At 41.8% G+C, this 21,691-nt stretch overlaps 1 protein-coding gene across 1 annotated transcript in view; it reads right to left on the reverse strand.

The window, feature by feature from the left end:
* LOC125417637 (POU domain, class 6, transcription factor 2) overlaps positions 1 to 21,691 on the reverse strand; it is a 370,123-nt gene that overhangs the window by 106,356 nt on the left and 242,076 nt on the right. The window contains exon 4 of the mRNA XM_087896666.1: positions 12,645 to 13,021. Coding sequence (XP_087752792.1) covers positions 12,645 to 13,021 — 377 coding nt within the window. The remainder of the gene's footprint in view (positions 1 to 12,644; positions 13,022 to 21,691) is intronic.

Genomic DNA, 21,691 nt, shown 5'->3' on the forward strand with positions numbered 1-21,691 from the left:
CCTGCAAAATCAAAAATGAGTTACATATTTCTTATTTCAAAAGGCAAGGACAAGGACATAAAAACAATAGAATCAAACTAAAAGTAAATCCAACGGTGTTAATGGTGTCTGATATCTGGATCTTATTCGTGAGGTAGGCTTCTGGGTCCCAGAGGACTTGGGCAGCCCCACTTCCCTAGTTCTACCAGCCATAGCATACACAGCTTGCTCTGGAGGTTTAGACCTGTTCCACTCCACACCTGCTAATATCCTTGATGGTCATCCCACAGTCTGGCATCTCGAATAATCTCAAGTTTCCATTGCAACAGGAGCTTCACCTTCTTCTCTGAAGGAACCCCAAGACTGCCATAGAACCTCAGCTATTCTCCATGAGCCATTAATGCCTTCAAAATCAGTATCTTTCCAGAGATTTACAAATTGTTAAATTTACCTACCACCTTGAGATGTAGGCTTGGCCTTTTCTGGACTACAGCTTTTGTGTACTGACACTAAGAAAACACTCCCTCACTGTCCCCAGGAAGCACAAGCGCTTTCACCTTAATATACTGATCTTTTATCAATTATAGCCAATTTCCAGCCTCAGTTGACCATTATCTATTGTCGCAGTTAATTACTGGGGCTTATGGTTCTGGTGGGTTAGAGTCTATGACCATCATAGTGAGGAACATGACAGCAGGTAGGCTGGCAAGGCACACTGGTGCAGCAGCTAAGAGCTCACATCTGACCCACAAATCCAAGGCAGAGAGAAGCAAAGAGAGTTAACTGGAAATAGCATGGGCTATTGCAACCTCAAAGCTCACACCAGTCACATGCCCCCTCCAACAAGTCTATACTTCCTAATCCTTCCCAACCAGTTCCACGAACTGGGGACTAAGAATTCAAATATATGAGTCTATAGAGGCCATTATCAACCCAGGTAGCATAAGCTTACATTCTCAATTCAAATATACCACAGGAACAGTCCTGATAGAGTGCTTCCCTCTGACATATCACAAGGCAGGCTTCAACAACTTGTTTTCCCCCCAAGCTCCTACAACAATACCTTATCAAGCTCTGAACAGCCAAAGGTTTTTCCAGACAAAATTCTTCATCCCCTTTAATTCCTATAATTCTCCCTCAAATCAACATGGTCAGATCAATCACTCCAAAAATTCTACTTCCAGCACAATTTCTCTTCTAGTTTGCTCTTTGTTGTCCTGATAAATACCATGACCAAGAGCATCTTGAGGACAATATTCCACATTCCAGGTTGTGTCTGTCATTGAGGAAAGCCAAGGCAGGAATTTAAGGCAGGGCCTTTGATGGAGAAGACACAGAAATACTGCTCGCTGGCTTACTGTCTACTGCCTACTGCTCCTGTCCAGCCCGCTTTCTATCAATCCCAGATAAGCTGCTCAGGGGTGTTACTGGCTACCACAGACTGGACCCTTCTACATCAATTAGCATAAAGAAAATAATCTCATAGACAGGACAGTCTGACGGAAGCAGTTCATAAACTGATGTTCCCTCTTGCCAGGTATATGAAACTGACAACCACAATTGTTCATCACAGTCATTAAATGAATTTTGACTTGAAATTAAAACAGAATTTTCAACAATTTCTGAAATATCTCTAAACGCAGTTCTGCAATTTTATATATCACATTTGTGTAAATATTCTCAGCACTGATGATGATCATAAAGTCAAAATATTGATCCACTCTGAAAACATTGAAGATGCCCTACATCCTGCTGCATCAAGTATTTGACTAACATCTCGTTTTTTGGTGTTGATGAGATGATTCAGTAGGTAAGGATACTTGCAGTCAAGACTGACAAACTGAGTTTGATCCTCAGAACCCATATGACAGAAGAAAACTTCTACAAAGAGTCCTCCGACCTTCTCATGTGTGTGGTGGTATATGCACAACACACACACTAAATATAAAAGAAACTTTCATTCTTTATTAAAAAGTGATCATGCAATTTGTCATTAGTGTCTAAATTTTATTTTGTCCATCATAAGGGGTAAAATTATATATATATCAAATTTGTTTCAAAAGAAATTTCTTTGTAATTTTTTATAAATAAATGTTTAATTTGTAAAGAAAGCTCATATACCAATATACTTTCTCAGATTAAAAAGAGGTTTGTGAGCTGAAAAGTTTAAGAAGCCCTTAGCTAGAAGGCTCAGCAGTTAGCCACAGAAGAACATCTAATACACTCAGATCTTTAAAAGAATAATAAATATTAAAAAAGGATTGTTTATTTCTCTTATAATATTCTAGGTGTCAAATACACGTCACTAAGATTCTTTCCCCCTGCAGACAGAGGTGTATTAGCCTGCATGTAGAGTTTGGGTCACGTAGATAATAAGCCACAGAGTCTCTTTGGCTTCCGGAGAGGCAGGCAGTAGGAGTGACACTGGCTCATTCTTTATCGAAATGAAGATCTCTGTATCTTAAGAGCAGTAAGGGCTCACTCATGTAACAACACTTTCCGACAAAGCTTTTGCTCACCATTTTAGAAACGGGTCGTTTGGACTCTATTATTAAGGAAATGGCTGGTTGTTTACCTTATCACCATTTTGGAGGCTTCTTGGGAGTTTAAGAGCTGCAGATGCTTAACTTCACTTAGGACCTGTAGGCCAGTGGTTCTCAACCTTCCCAATGCTGTGACCCTTTAACACAGTCCCTTATGCTGTACTGACCCCCAATGAAGTTATTTTGTTGCTATTTCATAACTGCAATTTTGCTATTATAATTAATTTTAATGTGAATGTCTGATAAGAGAACCAAAGGGCTTGCAGTCCACATGTTGAGAAACACCACTCTAGGTGGATCCTACATATCAGTATTCAAAAAGCTCATTGCTGCTAATGTTCTGCCAGTGCTGAGACAAACTAAAGTGACTGGCAATTTCCTTTTGAAAAAATAAAGAGGAAGAACAGGGGACAAATGGCAGCTGTAAGATTATGGGTCTGTGTAGCTTGAGTTAAACAAGTTGGAGAGAATAGCAGCGGCTAAGTTGATAAGGTCCCAGAAGCCTAGACTGTATTTGATCATAGGCCAGTCTTCTTTTCTGGTAAGAAGAGACTTATGGAAGAGACTAGATGCCACAATGGTGTATTGACTGTGCACTAAAGACATTTCAAATGGAGTCCATGTAATTCTTATACTATAGGCAATTCAAAAAACAAACACATCTTTGGTTTGTGCCATCATTGACTTTCTGCCTGTTCTGGTTGGTTCCGTGGTGCACTTGGCTTCAGCCCTAGATCAGCAAGTCCATTTGGATGCAGAGGACTGCATGTGCTTAGTGCGCAAAGAACATCATTTTTTAAGATCATAGGCAGTAGTGCAATGGTATTTTCCCCTAATTAACAAGATTTAACCTTTTAAGTCTTATAGATCATGGCCTGGAGAGCTTTCCTAGGATAGCAAGAGGGATTCTTTTCAACCTTCTCTTATCCAAGCCCTTAAAATATTTTGTTCTCTTTACAAGCTGTAAGTGCCCTGTATTGCCACAATACAATACAAGGACAGAAGCGCCACTCTGAAGAGTCCAGCTGAGAAAATGAAGGAACGAAGGGATTCCTAATTTTACTTCTTTTTCTTCTTCTTCTTCTTTTTTAAATGATTATTAAATATCTCCTGTTAGAGAAAACAAAGTGGTACTGGATTCATCTCTGTCAAACTGTGACAATATGAACTGGGCTAGGAATGTGCATTAATCGGAACCCAACTGGGTTTTCAGACATAGCCACTAGTTCTGAGACTCAAAAGAGACAGTAGCAGTCAAATAAGCACTCCCTCCATTGCGCATTCTTCTGTCCTCACAGACAGACTCACTGAGTGGCCAAGGATAGAATTGTGCTTTCCACTAGACAGCCACTCCAACAGGCAACTCTGCCTTTGTTGTGCTAGGTCTGTGGACACTCTGGGAATGGTGTACCCAACAGGGTGCCCTTCTGCTTTTGTACTCATAAGGTTCAATATTTAGGTCTTAGCAGTGGGAGATGGAGAAAGAGAAGGAAAACACACAAACATATAGGTCACTGACATCCAAAATACACATTGCAGATGTAGAAAACACACCTACACTGGAGTACAAATTCTGTCAGTTTTAATGATGCTTAGGAAGTTGCTTCAATTTTTCGAGATTCAGACACAGCCACTAGAAATGTGAAATTGGAGTTAATTCTGTAAGATATACAGAAATTTTTATTTAATAAATGTTTAGAGCTTCCGGTCTTGAGGCCATGAATAATGTAATGAATATGAAAATACGCATGTAAATTTCAAAACACTCTATAGATATTAGTCCAATATTAGGGGTATTACTTGAACATTACATATATTTTATGGATTATAGTGTACATGTTTGATTTTTCCACTTGCCATCAAACCATGCTATTTATTTCACGAATAGAATGTGGGTCTAGAAAGATTTAAAACATCATCTAATATAAACTTTTCATGTAATGGAAACACAGCTAAGTCTCAAAAACTAGCGGAAGAGCTGACATTGCCAAGATTCTTTGGTCTGGTAAGGTGGCTCAGTTGGTGAAGGCACTTGCCATTGATTGAAGTACGCAACCTGAGGTCAATCCAAGGAGAGAACTAACGCCCTAAAAATGTCCTTTAGTTTGCTTATGTGAGTAGCATGTGAGTGCATGTGAGTAGCGTGTGAGTGCACACACACTCACAATAAGTAAACAAGGCCCCATTTATTTACATGTTAGAAACTACATTGGTAAGTTAGAAGTAAGATTATTTTGGTTCTTAATAATATTGATGGTAAAAAATGAGATTTTGCAGGTTTAGGTCTTTAAACTGAGCTGGTTAATGAACATCAGGATTAAATGCAAGGATCTACTTTCTTTCTGGCTTGCACCCCTTGGAGATTCTCAACAGCCTTTGTTAAACGTCCCCTTCAGAGGTGACTCAGGGTCACAAGATAAGGCTTAGGTGTAAACACTGTGAATACATGCAAGCCCAAGATTGTTTGCGTTTGTCCAAGTGCATCTGTTGGTCTTATTACCTTTCCAGGTTAGAATAGCTACAGTCAATGAATGATAGTCACCACTGGGCCCTAGCTCTATCCTCTGGAACCATATCAATAGCTCTCCCATAAGCCATTACATTTCATCCCCAGCTCCACTCTCCAGTCACAGAGGAAACTGAGGCTCAGCTGGATGTGCTGACTTGACCCGGGTGTTCCTCAAGGTAGCATTTGATCCTAGCAGCGTCTGCTTCGAAAAGACACTTTCTAAGGTGCCACCAAGTCTGATCTGCAGATCCTCTCAAGGCTGCAATGCACACCATTTGTGCTTACCAAATGTTTGCAGAGACTGGTAAAAGTACTTTAGTTTTTACAACCTAGAGAATATTCACTTGCAAGTCTATGATTTGGGAGTCAATTTAAAAGCCCATGGAAAATTTACTTCAAACTTGTGGGAAATGAGGCTAAGACATAAAGAATAACACAGTGTTAAAGTACTAGAATATTATATTGAGTTCACATAAATGTAAGTTTTGCTTGTTCAGAGAAAAGCGTCAGCCAAATGATACATCTATGAATACGGAGGTAAAAGGGTTTCAGACCATTCTGCACTTATTTTGGGATTGGTTCACCAGCTCCTGTCAACAGACAACGCTGAAACTAGAAGGTGTGTGTGGTGCCAGGCTCCATGCTGAGCTCATGGATCTGCCCCCATTGCCATGATCACAATGGGTCTGTTTTATTTGACAACTTAGGACTTACCACATTTAAATGCTGCAATAATTTCCACCACCGCTACCTTGTACACACTTTCCGTCTCTCACTATTTGATGTGAGCTTTCACAGTGAGTGGTGAGGCCACGCTGCCTGCTTTGTTAAATCCCTTCCCCACGATCTGACTAATCGACACAGAGTACGGTGGAATGGTAAATCCAAACAATGACAAAGAATCACTGCATTGTATAAGTATATTCTTGGTAAACTAATTTTTTCCCCTGCCACTCTCAAAGCAATATAAACTTTGTTGTTCCTCCCGGATCTCAAATGCTTGTAATAAATTCTTTGAAATGTCAGTAATGTTGAACTGAGGGTTTTGTTAAAGGAGATTTTCTTTCTTTCATAAAAGGAAAAATGGTCCTTTGCAGAGTATATGAGTAAATATATTTTGCTTATTTTATTCAGTGCTTAATACAGCTGGGCAAAGGGATTCCTGTTTCCCACCAGGCCTCTTGCTGAATGGCCAAATCATGAGTAAAGGCCTCAATCTTCGGGATGGTGATGTGAACTGAAAAAGTATTACTCTTTTACAACTTTAGGCTAATGAAGGCTTGCTTGGCAAACTGATAGCACACAAAACATCCCTATTAGTGTGCTATATCTAATTTTCGCAGTAAATCTCTGAGTTCGGTTGGATTTTCTCATCCATGATAATCAAGTTTTCTTTGGATCTTTAGGCCAAGAGGAAATATTTCCTAGCCCATGCCAAGGTCCTTGTGATTGGACTGCTGTGGGAGGGTGTTGGCTGCATGGTGACAGTGCTATCTTGCTTAGCAACTTTACTTGATTTCAGGAAATCCTAAAACAGTTAAGGAAAATCGGTCAACCAGAAGAGCTATCTGATTGTCCTAATATTTCAGTTAAAATAAAAAAGATTGCTTTATTAGTCATGTGCAAAGAGGAAGATGGATTTACAAGGCCCTATCCTTTCCTAATCTATTAGTCAACATGCCTTTGTTTCCGGGCTCTGCACAGTTTGTGCATTTCCCAGTACATCTAGAAAGTAAGGCATACTGAAACCTCCAACAGATGGGATGCCTCTGGCTGTGGAGAATGCCTGCTAACCACATCCTTAACACATCTGGTAGCAACAGGTGGAGGAGGCATGAGTGAGGAAGCCCTGGGTGCTGCATTAAGGGTCAAGATGCAAAGCAACCTAATGCAGCATTTTAACCCTGAAAATGGAAGTCTCAAGTTCAGGCCAGCACATCATTATCCCTTGGATTTCCCCTTGTGCTTTAGAATGGACTACAACTCAGCCTGGCTTTTGAGCTTAAAGCCTGAAATCTTACTGATGGTGGATGTTTGCGATTTGAAATTTTAAAACACTGCATGAGACTATTATCTTTTTCAACCAGTGCGCTTTGGGGGTGCTCCTAAATTCTGCATCTGAGATGAGAACCACATTGTCTTACCTTAGTCTCACTTCCGCAAGTGTCTCTGCCTGTGTGACCGCAGAGATATCTGTCCTATCAGAACCGATCACGGTCGAAGGAGATTGTATACTATTGTACACATGCAGGGCACCAACACCACACAGTGTCACTGATTTCTAATGTAAAACTCAAAAGGAACTGAAAGGGCCTCAGAAGAGTTTAATTTTACGAATGAGAAATCCTATAGCCAGGAGCCTTGTGCTAAACTGATCAATACTAATTGCTGAAGGGAAAGGGAGTTTGGCCCTTTTAATGGTGAGGAGGTGGGCTCATTGTTGAAGAAAACTTGCTTTAAAAATAATGAAAAGAACTACTTCTCATGATTTTGACTTTCTGTTTCAAAAAGGGGTATGACATCACCCTTCCTTACTACACATATACACCGAGTGTATGCAGAGTGGGCCAGTGGGAAACTATTGTCAAGAAGGTCAGAAGGTCATGCCCCTGTGTAACCAAGGTGGGATTCTGATCAAGCTTCTTTACTGAGCTGTTACTAGCCCTGCACATCAGCAAATGCTCACATGTATACCGTCTTCTGAGCCTGAGGAGGTGATCAGGCCCCTCATACAAGCATAGATTTTCTTTTCTTTTCTTTTTTTTTTTTTTTTTTTTTTTTGCTCCTGTTTCATCTCCCTCTCTGCCCCTCTGTGGTTTATTAAAATGTGCAGGACAACAAGAAAAGGGAAAGATTATCCTGCTTCCTGCCATGCAAGATGGTTCGCAGAAGGCCGGGGTTAAATGCAGCGTTTCGTTCCTTAAGCTTCTCTAATGCACAGGTGTGGCAAAACAATCTGGGCTGAGAGCGCAGAGCCGCGACTCTCTGAGGATACAAACTGGAGTTTAATTTGTGCTCTCTGGCTAAGCTAAAGCCTTCTTCTGCTGTCATTATCCCACTTACGCGTGTCTTCCACTCTCCTCCACTTTGCCATCCAGCTGAGTGGGAAGAAATTCACCTGACCTTGAAGAATACGCGGAAAAATCTGAAAATAAGGTTTGCAGCAGCCACTAAAGTCTTAGACTTCTACCAACATTTGGATCATGCGTGCAGAGGCCGGAAAAGATTCTTAGAAATGGCAGATGAGGAAAACGACATTCAGGGAGTTAGAATCATCTGACAAAAGCCGCGAGTGACTTTGGATGAGAAAGAAGCCACCAACCTTCCAATATGCCACAGTGGGCTCCAGTCAGTCCCTGTCAGATCTTTCTGCTCATTAGGACATCAGCAAAATTCCTGTGATGTGTCCAGTGCATGGAAAATTCTGAAGGGCATCCCAGGAAAAGCAGTCTCCAAGGGCTGGACAGGAGGGCCTCACCACTCTCATGCTCACAGGCCCTCTGCCACACTGACCAATGTGGAGAAGTCCTCCCAATTTAAAAGTTTTCTTCTATGTCATTGTTTCAGAGCATTGCCTATTCTGATGCAGATGAGCTACAGCAAGATGAAGGGGCATGGACTGAGAAGCACCCCTGAATCCAAGGACTAACTTCAGTTCTCGCTGCACTTCTCTGTCCCATGAACTCTACATAAGCTCATTTTGCATTTTGCCCTCACCTGCCTGTGAGCCCTGACTGCCTGGCTCCTGCGGATCTGTGCAATTCCCCTTCGCTCTTTTTTTTTTCTAGTTCATTTTTATTTTATTTTATTTTTTTTATGAGAAAGTAATTTTATTAAATTATAAAAGTTTCCATTTCCGCCCCTCCTCCCAACACCCTCCCACTCCCCCCACTCCTTCTCCTCCTCCCCCCTCTCCATCCCTAAGAGCAGTCAGGGTTTCCTGCCCTGTGGGAAGTTCAAGTTCCTCTTCCCTCCCTCCAGGTCCAGGAAAGTGAGTATCCAAACAGACTGGATCCCCAAACTCCAGTATATGCAGAGGAAACAAGTCCCAGTGTCATTGTCAATGGCTTTTCAGAAAGACTCGGGGCCAGCCACATTCAGAGAATCTGGTTGGATCACATCCTCATTCAGTCCCAGTCCAACTGGCCTTGGTGAATTCTCATTAGATTTAGAACCTCTCTCCTCAGCCTCCTGGGACCGAAGGAAGTCCCGAGTGAGCAGGCTCTGAGTCTCCGTGGAGAACACAGCCCTGTAGGGCTCAGCTTCTGCTGTCCACTCTAGACCCACCCTCCCCTGGCCCCAGATGATCAAAGCGAATGAACAAAGTTCCTCTCTTACCCAGGCTTTTCTGGAGGGGTAACGCTTTAGAGTCTTGTCTGCCTCGAAACAACAATCTGGTTTTGTAAATGCAATCCATTTCATGGAATTGGGTGAAAAAGTGAAATCAAATTATACTGCAATTTTATAGAAAACCCTGACAGGAGCTATTTGGAGACTTTTTGTCTAGGTGTTGCTACCTGCCAGCATTGCTAACTTTGTTCTCTCCATCTTGAAAAATGACCTCACCCCAATTTGTCTTCACAACCTGCGTTCATTTAGGACTTTTTTTTTTCCTGAAAACATCACAGTATCTATACAGCTTGAGAAATAATTGTTATACTTCAAAATGGTTTTGAACCAAATAGAAAATAAAAAGGGTTTTCTGATGCCCTGGCTTTCCCTCATAATTTATGCTGCACATTTTAAAATGCTCTTTCTCAGATGGAGTTTGCATAATGTAGGAAGAAAAAGTCCAGACCAAAACAAAGAATCATAAAAATGCAACTTGTCACATACAAATTTAGTTGATCTTTATATTCCCTGAATAATTTTCAGATCATACATTTTATTCTATTTCATAAAGATCATTACCTCTGAGAATTAAATGTCTGCATGGTGACTTTAGAGTAGTTTTCTTTTTTAAGAGTTCAGACCTTTCATGATCCACAAACTCAAAAGCCCTACAGCGAGTGTTGGGGGAAAAAGTTTAGACTATGAAACTCTCCCTTTCTTTACACATGCCTGACATCAGATTTTTACGACTTGTTGACAGAGACTTCTTCAAGTTTAACTCTGTATCTACTCAGAAATGGTTTTAAACTTTCAACAAGGCATTTCTTTAGTGGTCACTCATTCAGGTCCACTTAAATATCATAAATATATTGATTAAGTTTAGAAGCAAAAATCCTGACAAGAAAATGAGAATATTTTATAAAGACTCTAAGGGGACAAAAACGTGACTTTGAGCATCCCTTGGCTGAAAAGTGAAGCAAAACTAAACAGCCCGGGATTTCCACGGCAGCTGGGAGCCGACTTAGAGCTCCTCAGAGGTTGTCAGTGTTCTGCGAAGATTGGCGACTACACAGCTCCAAGCTGGCTTTTACTAAATGGGAAATAACTCTGGCTTATAATCAGCAATTTGGGCAGGTGTAAGTCATACCTTCTCTTAAGGCAGGATGACTTTTTCTTTGGTGATGTAACCTAGTTTGTGTCTCGGTGGGAGCAGTGTAGAAATGTTTCATTGCATCTTGTCGCTGTTTGGAGCTGAACATCTCCCACAGGTTCTTGTTTGAAACTTACTCCTAGCTGGTGGGGTTATTTGGGGGAGGCGGTAGAACCTCTAGGTGGGCGTGGCTGGCAGAAATCCATCCCTGGGGATGAGTCATTTAGAGGCAGTCCCTGGTTCCTGCTTTGGTCTGTACTTCTTGGTTTACAGTTGTGAACAGGCTCTGCCATCCACTGTGCCTACAGACTGAGTTGCTCCCCACGCCCTCTCTGCTATTATGGACTGCAACTCTCCAACACTGGGAGTCAAATTAAAACACATTGTTTCTATCAGGTAGTGTGCTATAGTGTGTAAAAGTCACCGATTCGTTTGGTGTCTAGTTCCGTCTACTTTAACTGTGTTTAACTGTTTGTTCTTTCTTGTCTTTCTTTTTGGTTTTTTGAGACAGGGTTTCTCTGTAGCTTTGGAGCCTATTCTGGAATTAGCTCTTGTAGACCAGGCTGGTTTCGAACTCACAGGGATATGCCTGCCTCTGCCTCCCGAGTGCTGGGATTAAGGGTGTGTGCCACCACTGCCTAGCGAACTGTTCTTAAAAAGCATTAAACTGTTTCTGGGATGGCAGAGACACATTTCAACGGCTGACACTGGGGCTGCTTGAACAGGGCATGTGTGCATTTGGCTATGTCTCCCCTCCCATCAGACATCAGGGGTTCCAGGAAGACACTTCTAGCTTGAGCTCATTTCAATATCATGTCAAAATTGTTAGGTTGTCTTGCCCTTGTAATATTTGTGAAAAAAATACACCTTAGCCCTGACTTAGGAATGGGCTCGTGGTGAAAGTCACCTTTAGCCACCTTTAATCAGGAAATCACAATCATTCCTCAGTCAGTGTTTGGATTTCCGGATAAACTTGGAACCACTCCAAGAGAGCAAGTTCAAAGAGACAAAGCAATGGGTCATCAAATAAAATCAGTTCCAAGTTGCTAAATTCCTAATCTACTTGCATTTAGGCTGTGTGCTGATCTGTGTGATTTTGTTTGTTTTCCTGTTTAACACCCATAAATGCCATTGCTGGTGTCATCCTTGGATTGAGGAGACTGGATCAAGGCTCACCTCTAGAGAAGGTGGGAGGGCCAATTGGCCTTGAAGTGAATGCCTAATCTGTTCACTTGCTTGTCATCACACCTGGGAATACCCTGAGTCATTTGGAATCTCATGGAAAAAGTGTCTCAAGTAAGTTGAAAAACAGGTAACCGATACCTCCTGCCTTGGCATCCTGGTCATTCTGTTTGGAAGCTAATCTGTTCTAAAGAATGCCTTTCTAAAGTTAAAGTTATCTATTCCAGAATGTTCCTCTTCATTCCTCTTCAATGATAGTGGATTAAAGATAAGCATTTATGATTAACCTAAAGTATCGATTTTTTATTTCTTCAGTTTCACAGTAATAAAGTAAATTCACAGCTGCTTTATCTTGTATCAAGATGCAGATTTGTTGAGGCCCTGGGCATAAATTTAGAGTACTTGTTAGTCTGTGGAGTAATGGCTGGAATCTGGGACATAAGACTGGGGCTAAATTTCTTTGCCCTCCTAACCCCAGAGAGTATTTAGAAAAATAAAAACAAAAGAGCAGAAAGTAGTGAAGGGAAGACATTGTTGTATTCATAATATAGAGAAATAACCAGCAAGCCTCGTGGACAGGAGATGCAGTTCTCCACGGGGCTACAAAACTGTGCTAGTAATAATTTTAATTGGATGCTATCTTTGCAGCCTTCAAAAAGTATCATAAAATGGAGTTATTACAGGCTACAAGTGCACTTACACCGCTGTCCTCGCACCGAAAGAAAGACATAACATTTATCCTTCGGAGGGCAGCGTCAATGGACTTCTATTTGTTTCGTTCACATGCATCCCCAGCTGCCTGCCATTTGCTTTCTCTTCCCTAAGTCTAGGAGATCAATTTGAATTGGACACCGCGGAACGGGATGCTCTGTCTTGCTGGCCTTCCGCCTTTGGGGACTTTACCACACCATGGGGAAGTCCCTCTTCCTGAGAAGGATGGAAAGCATACCTGTAGAGGGTTGGGCGGCGTGAGCGGTGACGGAAGGCTATGTCCTGGAGATGCGCTGGGTTTCTGAGGGGGACTTGAGCTCTGTTGGTTTGGAGATGACTGATTCTGGCTCTGGGGGTGGGAGTGGGACTGGTGCTGTTGAGACTGAGGAGCCTGCGGCAGCTGAGCTGGGGGAGCCGGGGGCTGCTGTGAGGCAGGTGGTGGCTGGTGGGGCGGGGTGGGCTGGGATTGTGGCTGTTGAGACTGTGAGGCTGGCTGTGGGTGCTGGCTGGTTGGTGGTGGAGGAGGCAGTTGTTGCTGTTGCTGCTGCTGCTGCTGCTGCTGCTGAAGCTGGAGCTGCTGGAGCTGTTGCAGTTGGGAGTTCAAGGATGAGGTAGCTGCAGGGAAGACAGGAAGGATGGCGTGAAACGAACAGGACAGATACATGAGTCTTGATCTCTTGTCTTGTGCATAATGACCAAGGTCCCTTTTACAGAACGTTGGCCACTCTCCTTGAAGCTCCTTGGCACGACAGAGGACTGTGGGACTCTGGATGAAACAAAGTCATTTCTTATGAAAATCTTACAGTTTCAGACCAGGATGGAGCACAGCAGATATTCTTAAAGCTCTGAGCAGCGCTTTAAAAGCACTGCATTAAGGAGGTGCACCAGGAATGGAGACAGTTTTGAAGCACTTTCTCCCTCTTTCCCTTCTTTTCCACCTGCAAAACATACTCATGCTTTCAAGATTTGATTTAGATTTTCAAAGTTCAACCCGTTTAATTCTTTTGGTAAATGCTTGACTGGAGTTAAGAACAGAACACTAAATTGTTAGTAATCTCCTTTCCACCCATCATCAACGCCATTAGTGGCATCATTTTCACTTGCTACTTCAGACCTCCGCCAATTTTCTCAGACATCCTGGTTTCAATGCGTGTTCTGCTTTAAAGAGAGCACAGACGTCTCAGGTTTTCAGAGTAAAAGAACCCTGGATGATTTAATTATTTTTTTGCTTGCTGATCAGACAAAGCTCTTAAACAGAAGGGATTGTGGCTGGTGGCTGTGAATTGGCTAGGTACATTAGCATCTCAAAGAGTTAAGAGAATAAATTAATGCTTTAGGGTTTTCTTAAGTTGTGTGTGTGTGGAAAGCTGTCTCTGTACCAAGCTAGCAACGTTTGTCTCTCAGGCACCCATTAGGCACAGGGCAATCTCAGTCTTTAAATCTAGAAATATAAGTAATATGAAATACCATACAATGTACATACCTTCATACAGTAGATATACCTGAAAATACATGGATCCTGAGCCATATTTTGAAGGTACCCAACAAGGAAGTTAACTAAAGGCTACTTTTGTAAAGAATCATTTTAGAAGAGACATTAAATGCCACCTAGATACTGGCAGGGTGCCAGACAAGATGTACGATTTAAGGAGATAGAGTCCTATTTTCTAGAAGCTTATAGTGTCTTTGAGGAAATAATATCAATTCATAAAAAAGGTACTATTTGGTACAATTATTACAGAATCCTGGACGGAGTATAAGCTGGATTCATAATTGTTAACTGATTGAGTGATGGATGGTGTAAACCTGACAGAGTCAGATCAGAAGAGTTCTGTGGCCTGAGAGGTAAGGGCCACGCCTTACCTACATAAAAAAAAAAAAAGGTTTGGGAGAAGGACATGAAGAAAGAGAGGGAATCTCTAGCTGGAGAAACACATGACTCAAACAACCTCTTTGCAGGAAAATTCGAGACAGAATGAAACTAAGAGTCAAGGAAATTCCAAGTCACCTAAATTTTCAGGGACATGGTGGAGAGGGGGGAGTGCTCACAATCAGCCTTGGCATAACTTAGATTTCAGATAATAATCCAGGTTTACTCAAGGAGGGCAATACAGACCCTCTGGGGAGTTAACAGTATTCCATGGGTCACCAAATGCAAGTTCCCGGATCTCAGGTGCCACAAGGAGAGCCATAATGGCCAGTTTGACAAAAGTCTTGCCTGGGTCATTGAATCACTCCAGGTCTCTTCTGAATCCTGCTTTTTAAGGGCACCCAGGCTACCCTGGGGCTTGTGTGTGACTCTCAAGGTCTAGGTGACTCATCGATTACCCTGGCATTGTCCTCATTACCAAAACTTTAAGAGGAAGGCCTATTTTGTTATTTTCTCTGGCACTTATTAATACACAAAATCATGTTTGATAGAAAACCAAGGATTCAAAATTAATTTTGACCCTCAAGATCCCTTACATTCTGAGATTCCTGGAAGACTGAGGTTTGACATTTTCATGGTGCGGTTTCAGACACTGGAACCTAATTGCACCTCCCCTCCTACCTGATTCAAACCCGGTCTCTCTGGGCTTCTTCCAACTGGGGCACATACAGCAGCGCTTATTTTCGTGGCCGCATTCAATACCACGTTGTTTCATTTGTATTAGAAAAGCATTTATCTACATCAGCATTTAGGAACTGGAAAGACTTCAGGATATTGGCAGATAGGTATTGGCAGACAAGTGTAACAGACCCTAACCTACTAATGAGACAGAGTCCCAGATGTGTCTTCAGCGCTCTGTGTCCATGAGCACACATTACTCAGATATGCCTCTAATAACAGTTTGACTGGAAAGGCCCAAACCTGAGCAAAACCCTATCGCACTCAGTAAGCTGATTTGCACCTGAAGCAAAACGGAGATGGAAAATCAGATGTGGTCACAATGTGGAGGTGCAAAGGAAGTAGAAAATGAGAGCATACAACCTTAGTCTAAAAAATGTCTAAACCGTCTACCCAGTGATATGAAGTACAAAACCACAGTAACTCATATTATAAAGCCTAATGAAATATGGGCATGGAAAATAAAAATTAAGTAAACTGAGAAAGTTCAAGGACATAGTTGAACTATAAAATGGTGTTTGCAGGCAAAAAGTTGAGTTGGAGAACAAAGCTGACCCCAAATGGCCAAGATTTTACGGTCTTCTTGTATTTATTTACTATATCTGTTTACAATACACTGGACAGGGCCAATATTAAATATGAAATTTAGGCTACGAAAGATGTAAGCACCTGTGAAAGAGACATGTACGAAATACACCTTGGAAAATTTAATACTTAAGATTGTGAAATTGGAAAGCAACATTCTCTCAAACTCACAACCTCCTAGAGTGAAGAGAGGGCTATGGTAAAATGGCTTGAAACTTTGCAGATAAATAATTTAATATGACCAAGGAGTAGCCAAGAACCCTGCATTTTGCCATTTGTCCAGTTTCTATATTTCAACTGTATATTAAAAACAATTTCTCATTTTGAATGTTTAACGTTGCCATAGTGAATCCTACAGTTAACTGGGACCACACAACCTGGATGGTCAGTAGCATTGCATAGGATGAGATTCACGGGAGCTCAGGTCCAGGCCCAGAGTAAAAGGGAAAGAAGACAGCTGTCCTTCGTTTCCTTGAAGATTATTTTGGTTCCAGGACATCTGTGGAGACCCAAATTCCCAGGTGCTTACATCTCCTATTTACAATGACATTATAACCAGTGCAAGTGGCTAATTGTTATGCAGTTTTGCCTAGAGAATAAAAGCAATGGAGAAGTCTATGTATATTTATTATAGATTCAGCTTATTGAAGCTTCAGTTTCAGAACTTGAGCTGATTGTATCTGCATTTTAAAGAGTCCATGAGATCCTGGAGAAATGAAAACACGCCCATCTGCTGAATCCCACTCTCCTTCAATGTGGTACTGTATTGTCTTAAACCAAACCCTCCTCAACTGTCCCCCTTTTAGTTTCTTTAGATCCCAAGGGCCTCTGAGGGACGTACATACATTAAAGAGTCAGAGCTAGAGTCTGCACATCACAGAAAACACATTATACTTCTCTTTCTGAGTGGGTTTACTTAGATCAATATATTTATATTTTCAGTTCTATTCATTTCTTGAAAATTTTATAATTTCATTTTTTCTTTATAGATGAATAAAATACAAAACATTATATATTTGTACATTTTCCTTATCTGCTTATTTGTTAATGGAAATCTGAGTTGATTCCATTTTCTAGCTATTGTGAATAGAGATTCAATGAATATGGAAGCAGAAGTGTCTTACAAAAGTGTCGGCTACAGATTCCTTAGGGTGTGTGCCCAGAAGCATATACCCTAAGACATATAGTACTTCTAGCTCACAGAGGAACCTCAGACTGGTTCTCAAAGTTCACACTTCTACTACCCGCGTATAAGGGTTTCTCCTTCTGTACATCCATGCCAGATTTGTATTTGATGTTTTTTATGACAGCCATTCTGACTGAGGTGAGAGAATCTCAGAGTAGTTTTAATCTGCCCTTCCAGAATACTGACTACTAGAATTCAGGGAAGTAATTTTTGCAAAGGTGTGCTAGTTTTGTCACAAGGGAACCCTACGGCCCGCCCGTGGGGGCGTTTTCTTGATTAATAATTACTGTGGAAGGATCCAGATCACTGCAGGAGGTACCTGCTCTTGGCAGGTGGTTTTGGGTGCTAAAAGAAGGCAAACTGAGTAAGCCATGGAGAGCAAACAAGTAAGCAGCTTCTTCCCTGGTTCCTACCTTGACTTTCCTCCATGATGGACTGTGGTCATAAGTGTAAACTAAAACCCTTTCCTTCTCAAGTTGCTCGTGGTCTTGGTGTTTATCACAGATACAGAAATGAAAGGAATACAAAGAATAAACTTAAGCTCAAGAAATTATCAAATAAATGAAGGAAAGAGCTAGACCATAGTGAATGTCTTCTCTGCCACTACAATAAATCCAGTAGAGATGAATTAAAAAGTGGGAGGCAGGTTTATCTAGGGATTAATTGCTCTCAGGCGAGGGCCATGAAGTCATGGTTGAACTGGGTTAGGTTTTTTGGTAATTATCATTATTATTATTATTATTATTATTATTATTATCATTATTATTATTTTGGTAGAAGAAGGATGGTAGAGAGTGACATGTTTGATAAGGTATTAGAGCATTGCCTGGCTTAGGGGTCCAGTAGCTGTGTCCTGAGGTCCTGAGCCCAGTGGTTACTTTGGAATCTGGAACTAAGTGTCCACTTTGTCCACGATTTTGTGTTTTGCATAGGCTTCTGTAAGCATGGGCTTTTGGCAGGAATCTCTTTGTCCAGTTTGCAGACTTCTGCAAGCACTGACTCCTGGCTGGAAATGGGGGTGGGGGGATCTTTTGTCCCGAAACCTCCAGCCTAACACATAAAAGTGCCATTTGGAGAGGTACCATAGTGTGGGCTGGATTGTCACAGAATCAGTGATTGTCTTTGATAAAGCAGCAAGCTACTCCCTTGATTGTTGAGATAAGTTTGGCGAGCAAAACCACAAGCCACCCTGGTAGTTTCACGTATGGATTTGGTGTTCTATGTCAGCCACGCCTCTTCCAAGACTACTTTCTAAAGCCAGGTTCCTGGCTGAGGGTGGATATTTCCCATGTGATGCCACACTGGTGGCAGTGTGACCTGTTCGTCATGGACATGTTGATATTAACAGACATGGAATTAACTAGTTAGTTTTGGTTCCTGGAATGCCCCCAAAGAGTTGTATTATAAACGGGAAAAGCCAGGACCTTGGGATTGTTGAAGAGAGATTTGTTGTGATTTGTAGGCTTTTTTTTAAAAAAAAATATATATATATATATATATATATATATATATATATATTAAAACCACTTATAAGTGAGTATATATGATAATTGTCTTTCTGGATCTAGGTTACCTCACTCAATATGATGTTTTCTAGCTCCATCCATTTTCCTGTAAATTTCAAGGTATTATTTTTTTTCTGCTGTGTAGTACTCCATTGTGTAAATGTACCACATTTTCCTTATTCATTCGTCGGTCAAGGGACATTTAGGTTGTTTCCAGATTCTGGCTATTACAAACAATGCTGCTATAAACATAGTTAGGCACAGGTCCTTGTGATACGATTGAGCATCCTTTGGGTATATAGCCAAAAGTGGTATTGCTGGGTCTTAAGGAAGGTTGTTTCCTAATTATTTGAGAAATCGTTGGGTATTCATAACTATCCTGGGCTGGAGGTTAGGCATGCCCTCTAGTGATGGGCCTGAGTTTTTTTGTGAGATGAAGCTACCAGATAGCAACTTCCCTGTTCCTATACATCTTTTCAGCTGTTTTCAGGACAGGGACACAGAATTGTAGGACAGGACCTGACAGGAAGAGTCTTGTAGAACCAAGATACTTTATCAGAATCTGAATATGGAGAACAAAGTGTCAATTAGAAGCAAAGGGTTCTGTCAACAGATGTCGGAAGCACCAGAGACATGAAAGGATGGACCAGAGATATGAAACCAACAATAAGGTTTGGAAGGTTAATATTGTCACCTTGGCAGGATCAAGGAAAAGCCTCTCAGAACACCTGTGGAGAATGAACTCCATAGATTAGCTTCTGGGCGTGCCTCTGAGGGATTATTTTAGTAATACCACTGAACCTTCTCATATCAATCCTGACTGCAGCCCCTACAGGAAGCTCTCAGGGAGAAAGGTTTTTGCATGCTTGTCTTTGAGTCTTACTGGTGAAATTGTCTACCTGGTTGCCACGTTTGTTTACACTTCTGCTGTTGCTGCCACCACCATCCTTTGCTGATATTAGAACGGAGCTTCTAGCCTCCCATCATCTCCAGTACTTCTCCAGGTTATCAGTACCTGATGGGGGCTCTGGAACATCCGGTCTCGTAGCTGAACAGTTACTGGCTCTCAGGGCAATGACGGTATTGTTGGATTACTCAGACTACAACATCTAAGCAATCTAAAGAATTCATTTAAAGATATAAATTCATCCTATGAGTTCTGTGCTTCTAGAGAACCCTGACAAAGACTCAAGCTATGCACAGTTCTATCTGGTTCCATGTACCTGTTTCTGACTATTCCACTGAGCTCTCTATCAGCTCTCAGCTCTATCTCTATAATTTATCAGCTCTCTCTTTTTCTTTATCTCTCAGCTTAAATTCCTTGGCTACTTGTGGAGGGGAAGAACAGATTTGAGTTTTAATACCAAATCTCTGTCTCTGTCTCTTTCTCTTCCCTATCTCAATCGAGCAAACAAAAACAAACAAAAGCCATTGTGCCATAGTGGCACATGCATGCTGGATAGCAAGCTCATGCTTGTTATCAGCCAATTTCCTCTGTTAAGGACAGTGCTCAAATCGGAGGCTGTGCAGGGTCACCACTCAACCCTCTGTGTATTGTTAGAGGACTGCAGGGCAGGAGTCCTGCTATGGCACACCTGGTAACTTAGTATTTCTCTGTTTTGCATCATTATATGCATTCACTTACTCAACACACACTTACTGAGTCCTTACTATGTGCTGGTTATTCTGTAATGGAAGAGACAGTGCCAAGCAAGGCCAACCACGTCCTGTTCTCAGGGGACAAGCAGTCTTACAGGTTTGTCCAGAAGGGACAGTGACATTTATTGGCTGGATCAGCACATATGCACTGAGAGAACAAACAGTAACCATTGTTCTATGCTAATGTATGCGATGAATTATTGGCTTATGATCTGAGAGATTTATTTATTTGTTCTACTATAAATATTTTCTACTATAAAGAAAGAAGTGTACATAGAGGGGGAGAGAGCACCCAGACAGAGGGAGAGAACCCAAGCCGAGGAGGAAAGATGCAGGCAGGCCTTCTTAAAAGTGGCCAAGTATTCCACCAAGAACAAGGCAAGTAATGATTCTCCAAACCCACCCTTACCCCATCTTCATGAAGGGATGGAAATAGAGGTAGGAAAATAAAAATGAGCAACCTTGAAAATATGATGACTGAAGGGAGCCATCAGAGGAACCAGGGTATGGGTCCACTAATAGAAGTGGGCAGGAGGGGTAAATGGAACAGACAGAAGAAGAAGAGCAGATGCTGGGGCTGGGGTGGGAGGAAGGGAGCCACTGGGAATGGCTATGGAGTTTCTGTTGAGGATGATGGAGCAATTCTAGATCTAGATAATGATAAAGGTGCCTAGTGCTGCTGAGCTATATGCTTAAGGTGAATAAAATGGCTAATTTTACACACTTCGCCATAATTAGAAAAGGATGCCTTTAGCTCTGTGTTCCCACACTGAGGCCCGTCCTACACCGCCTGCCTCTCCGTTCCCTCTCTTGGCTTTTGATCTGGGGGTGTCAGTGTTGTCACCAGGGCAAGGACTGAGCTCAGAGGTATGTGCTTTCTGCTTGCTTGACTTCAAGTCTCACGGGTGAACTTCTTTACTCTGTTCCTGGAGAGCATTGAGAGGTCACGTGCTTAGGGAGGAACACACTGGGCCCATTGGCAAGGCATAGGCTCTGCCGGACAGAGAGGCATCATAGTGTTCTGGTTAGTTTTTGTCAACCTGACTTAAGTTAGGGTTATCTGTGAGGAGCCTCAATTGAGACAATGTCTCCATCAGATTGCCTGTGAGCCATCTGTGAAGGCATTTTCTTATTTAATGATTGGTGTGGGAGGGCCCAACTCACCAGGGGAGTGCCTCCCTAGGTAAGACTCTAGGTGGTACAAAAAAGCAGGAGCAGGCCAGGAAACAACATTCTCCATGGCCTTTGCTTCAATTCCTGCTAGGCTCCCTCCTTGAATTCCTGTCTTGACTTCATGATAACCCCTTCCTTCCCAAGAGCTTTTGGCCATTGTGTTTATCCCAACAACAGAAAACTAAGTAAGACACACAGGTGCATCCCCTATCCCTGCTAGGGGAAGGTATCCTTTGGATCTAACAACAGGGTCATGTCAAAGGCATGGAACTTCCCACAACAATGGCTTCTAGAAACGCTGGGAAGTCCTAAATGCTGTACATACAGGTGGAAAACTGGGTTAAAAGTATTAGTGTCTTGTAATTCAGAAACTGCTGTCATTAAATATCATAAAGTTGCTTTCGAGACATGGAAAGGGAAAATGCTGCCAAAGTTATCTATGCTGTGTTACACAGTGCAGGTTCAGAATGGTTCCATAGCTTTTCTAAGCATACACCACTTGCCAATGCGCCAAGTGACTTTGTACTAGGGCCTTAACTTTTCAAAGCCTGTGAACACAACAAAATTGC

The sequence above is a fragment of the Myodes glareolus genome, chromosome 14 (genome assembly GCF_982192425.1).
Source record: "Myodes glareolus chromosome 14, mMyoGla1.1, whole genome shotgun sequence".
NCBI lineage: Eukaryota > Metazoa > Chordata > Mammalia > Rodentia > Cricetidae > Myodes > Myodes glareolus.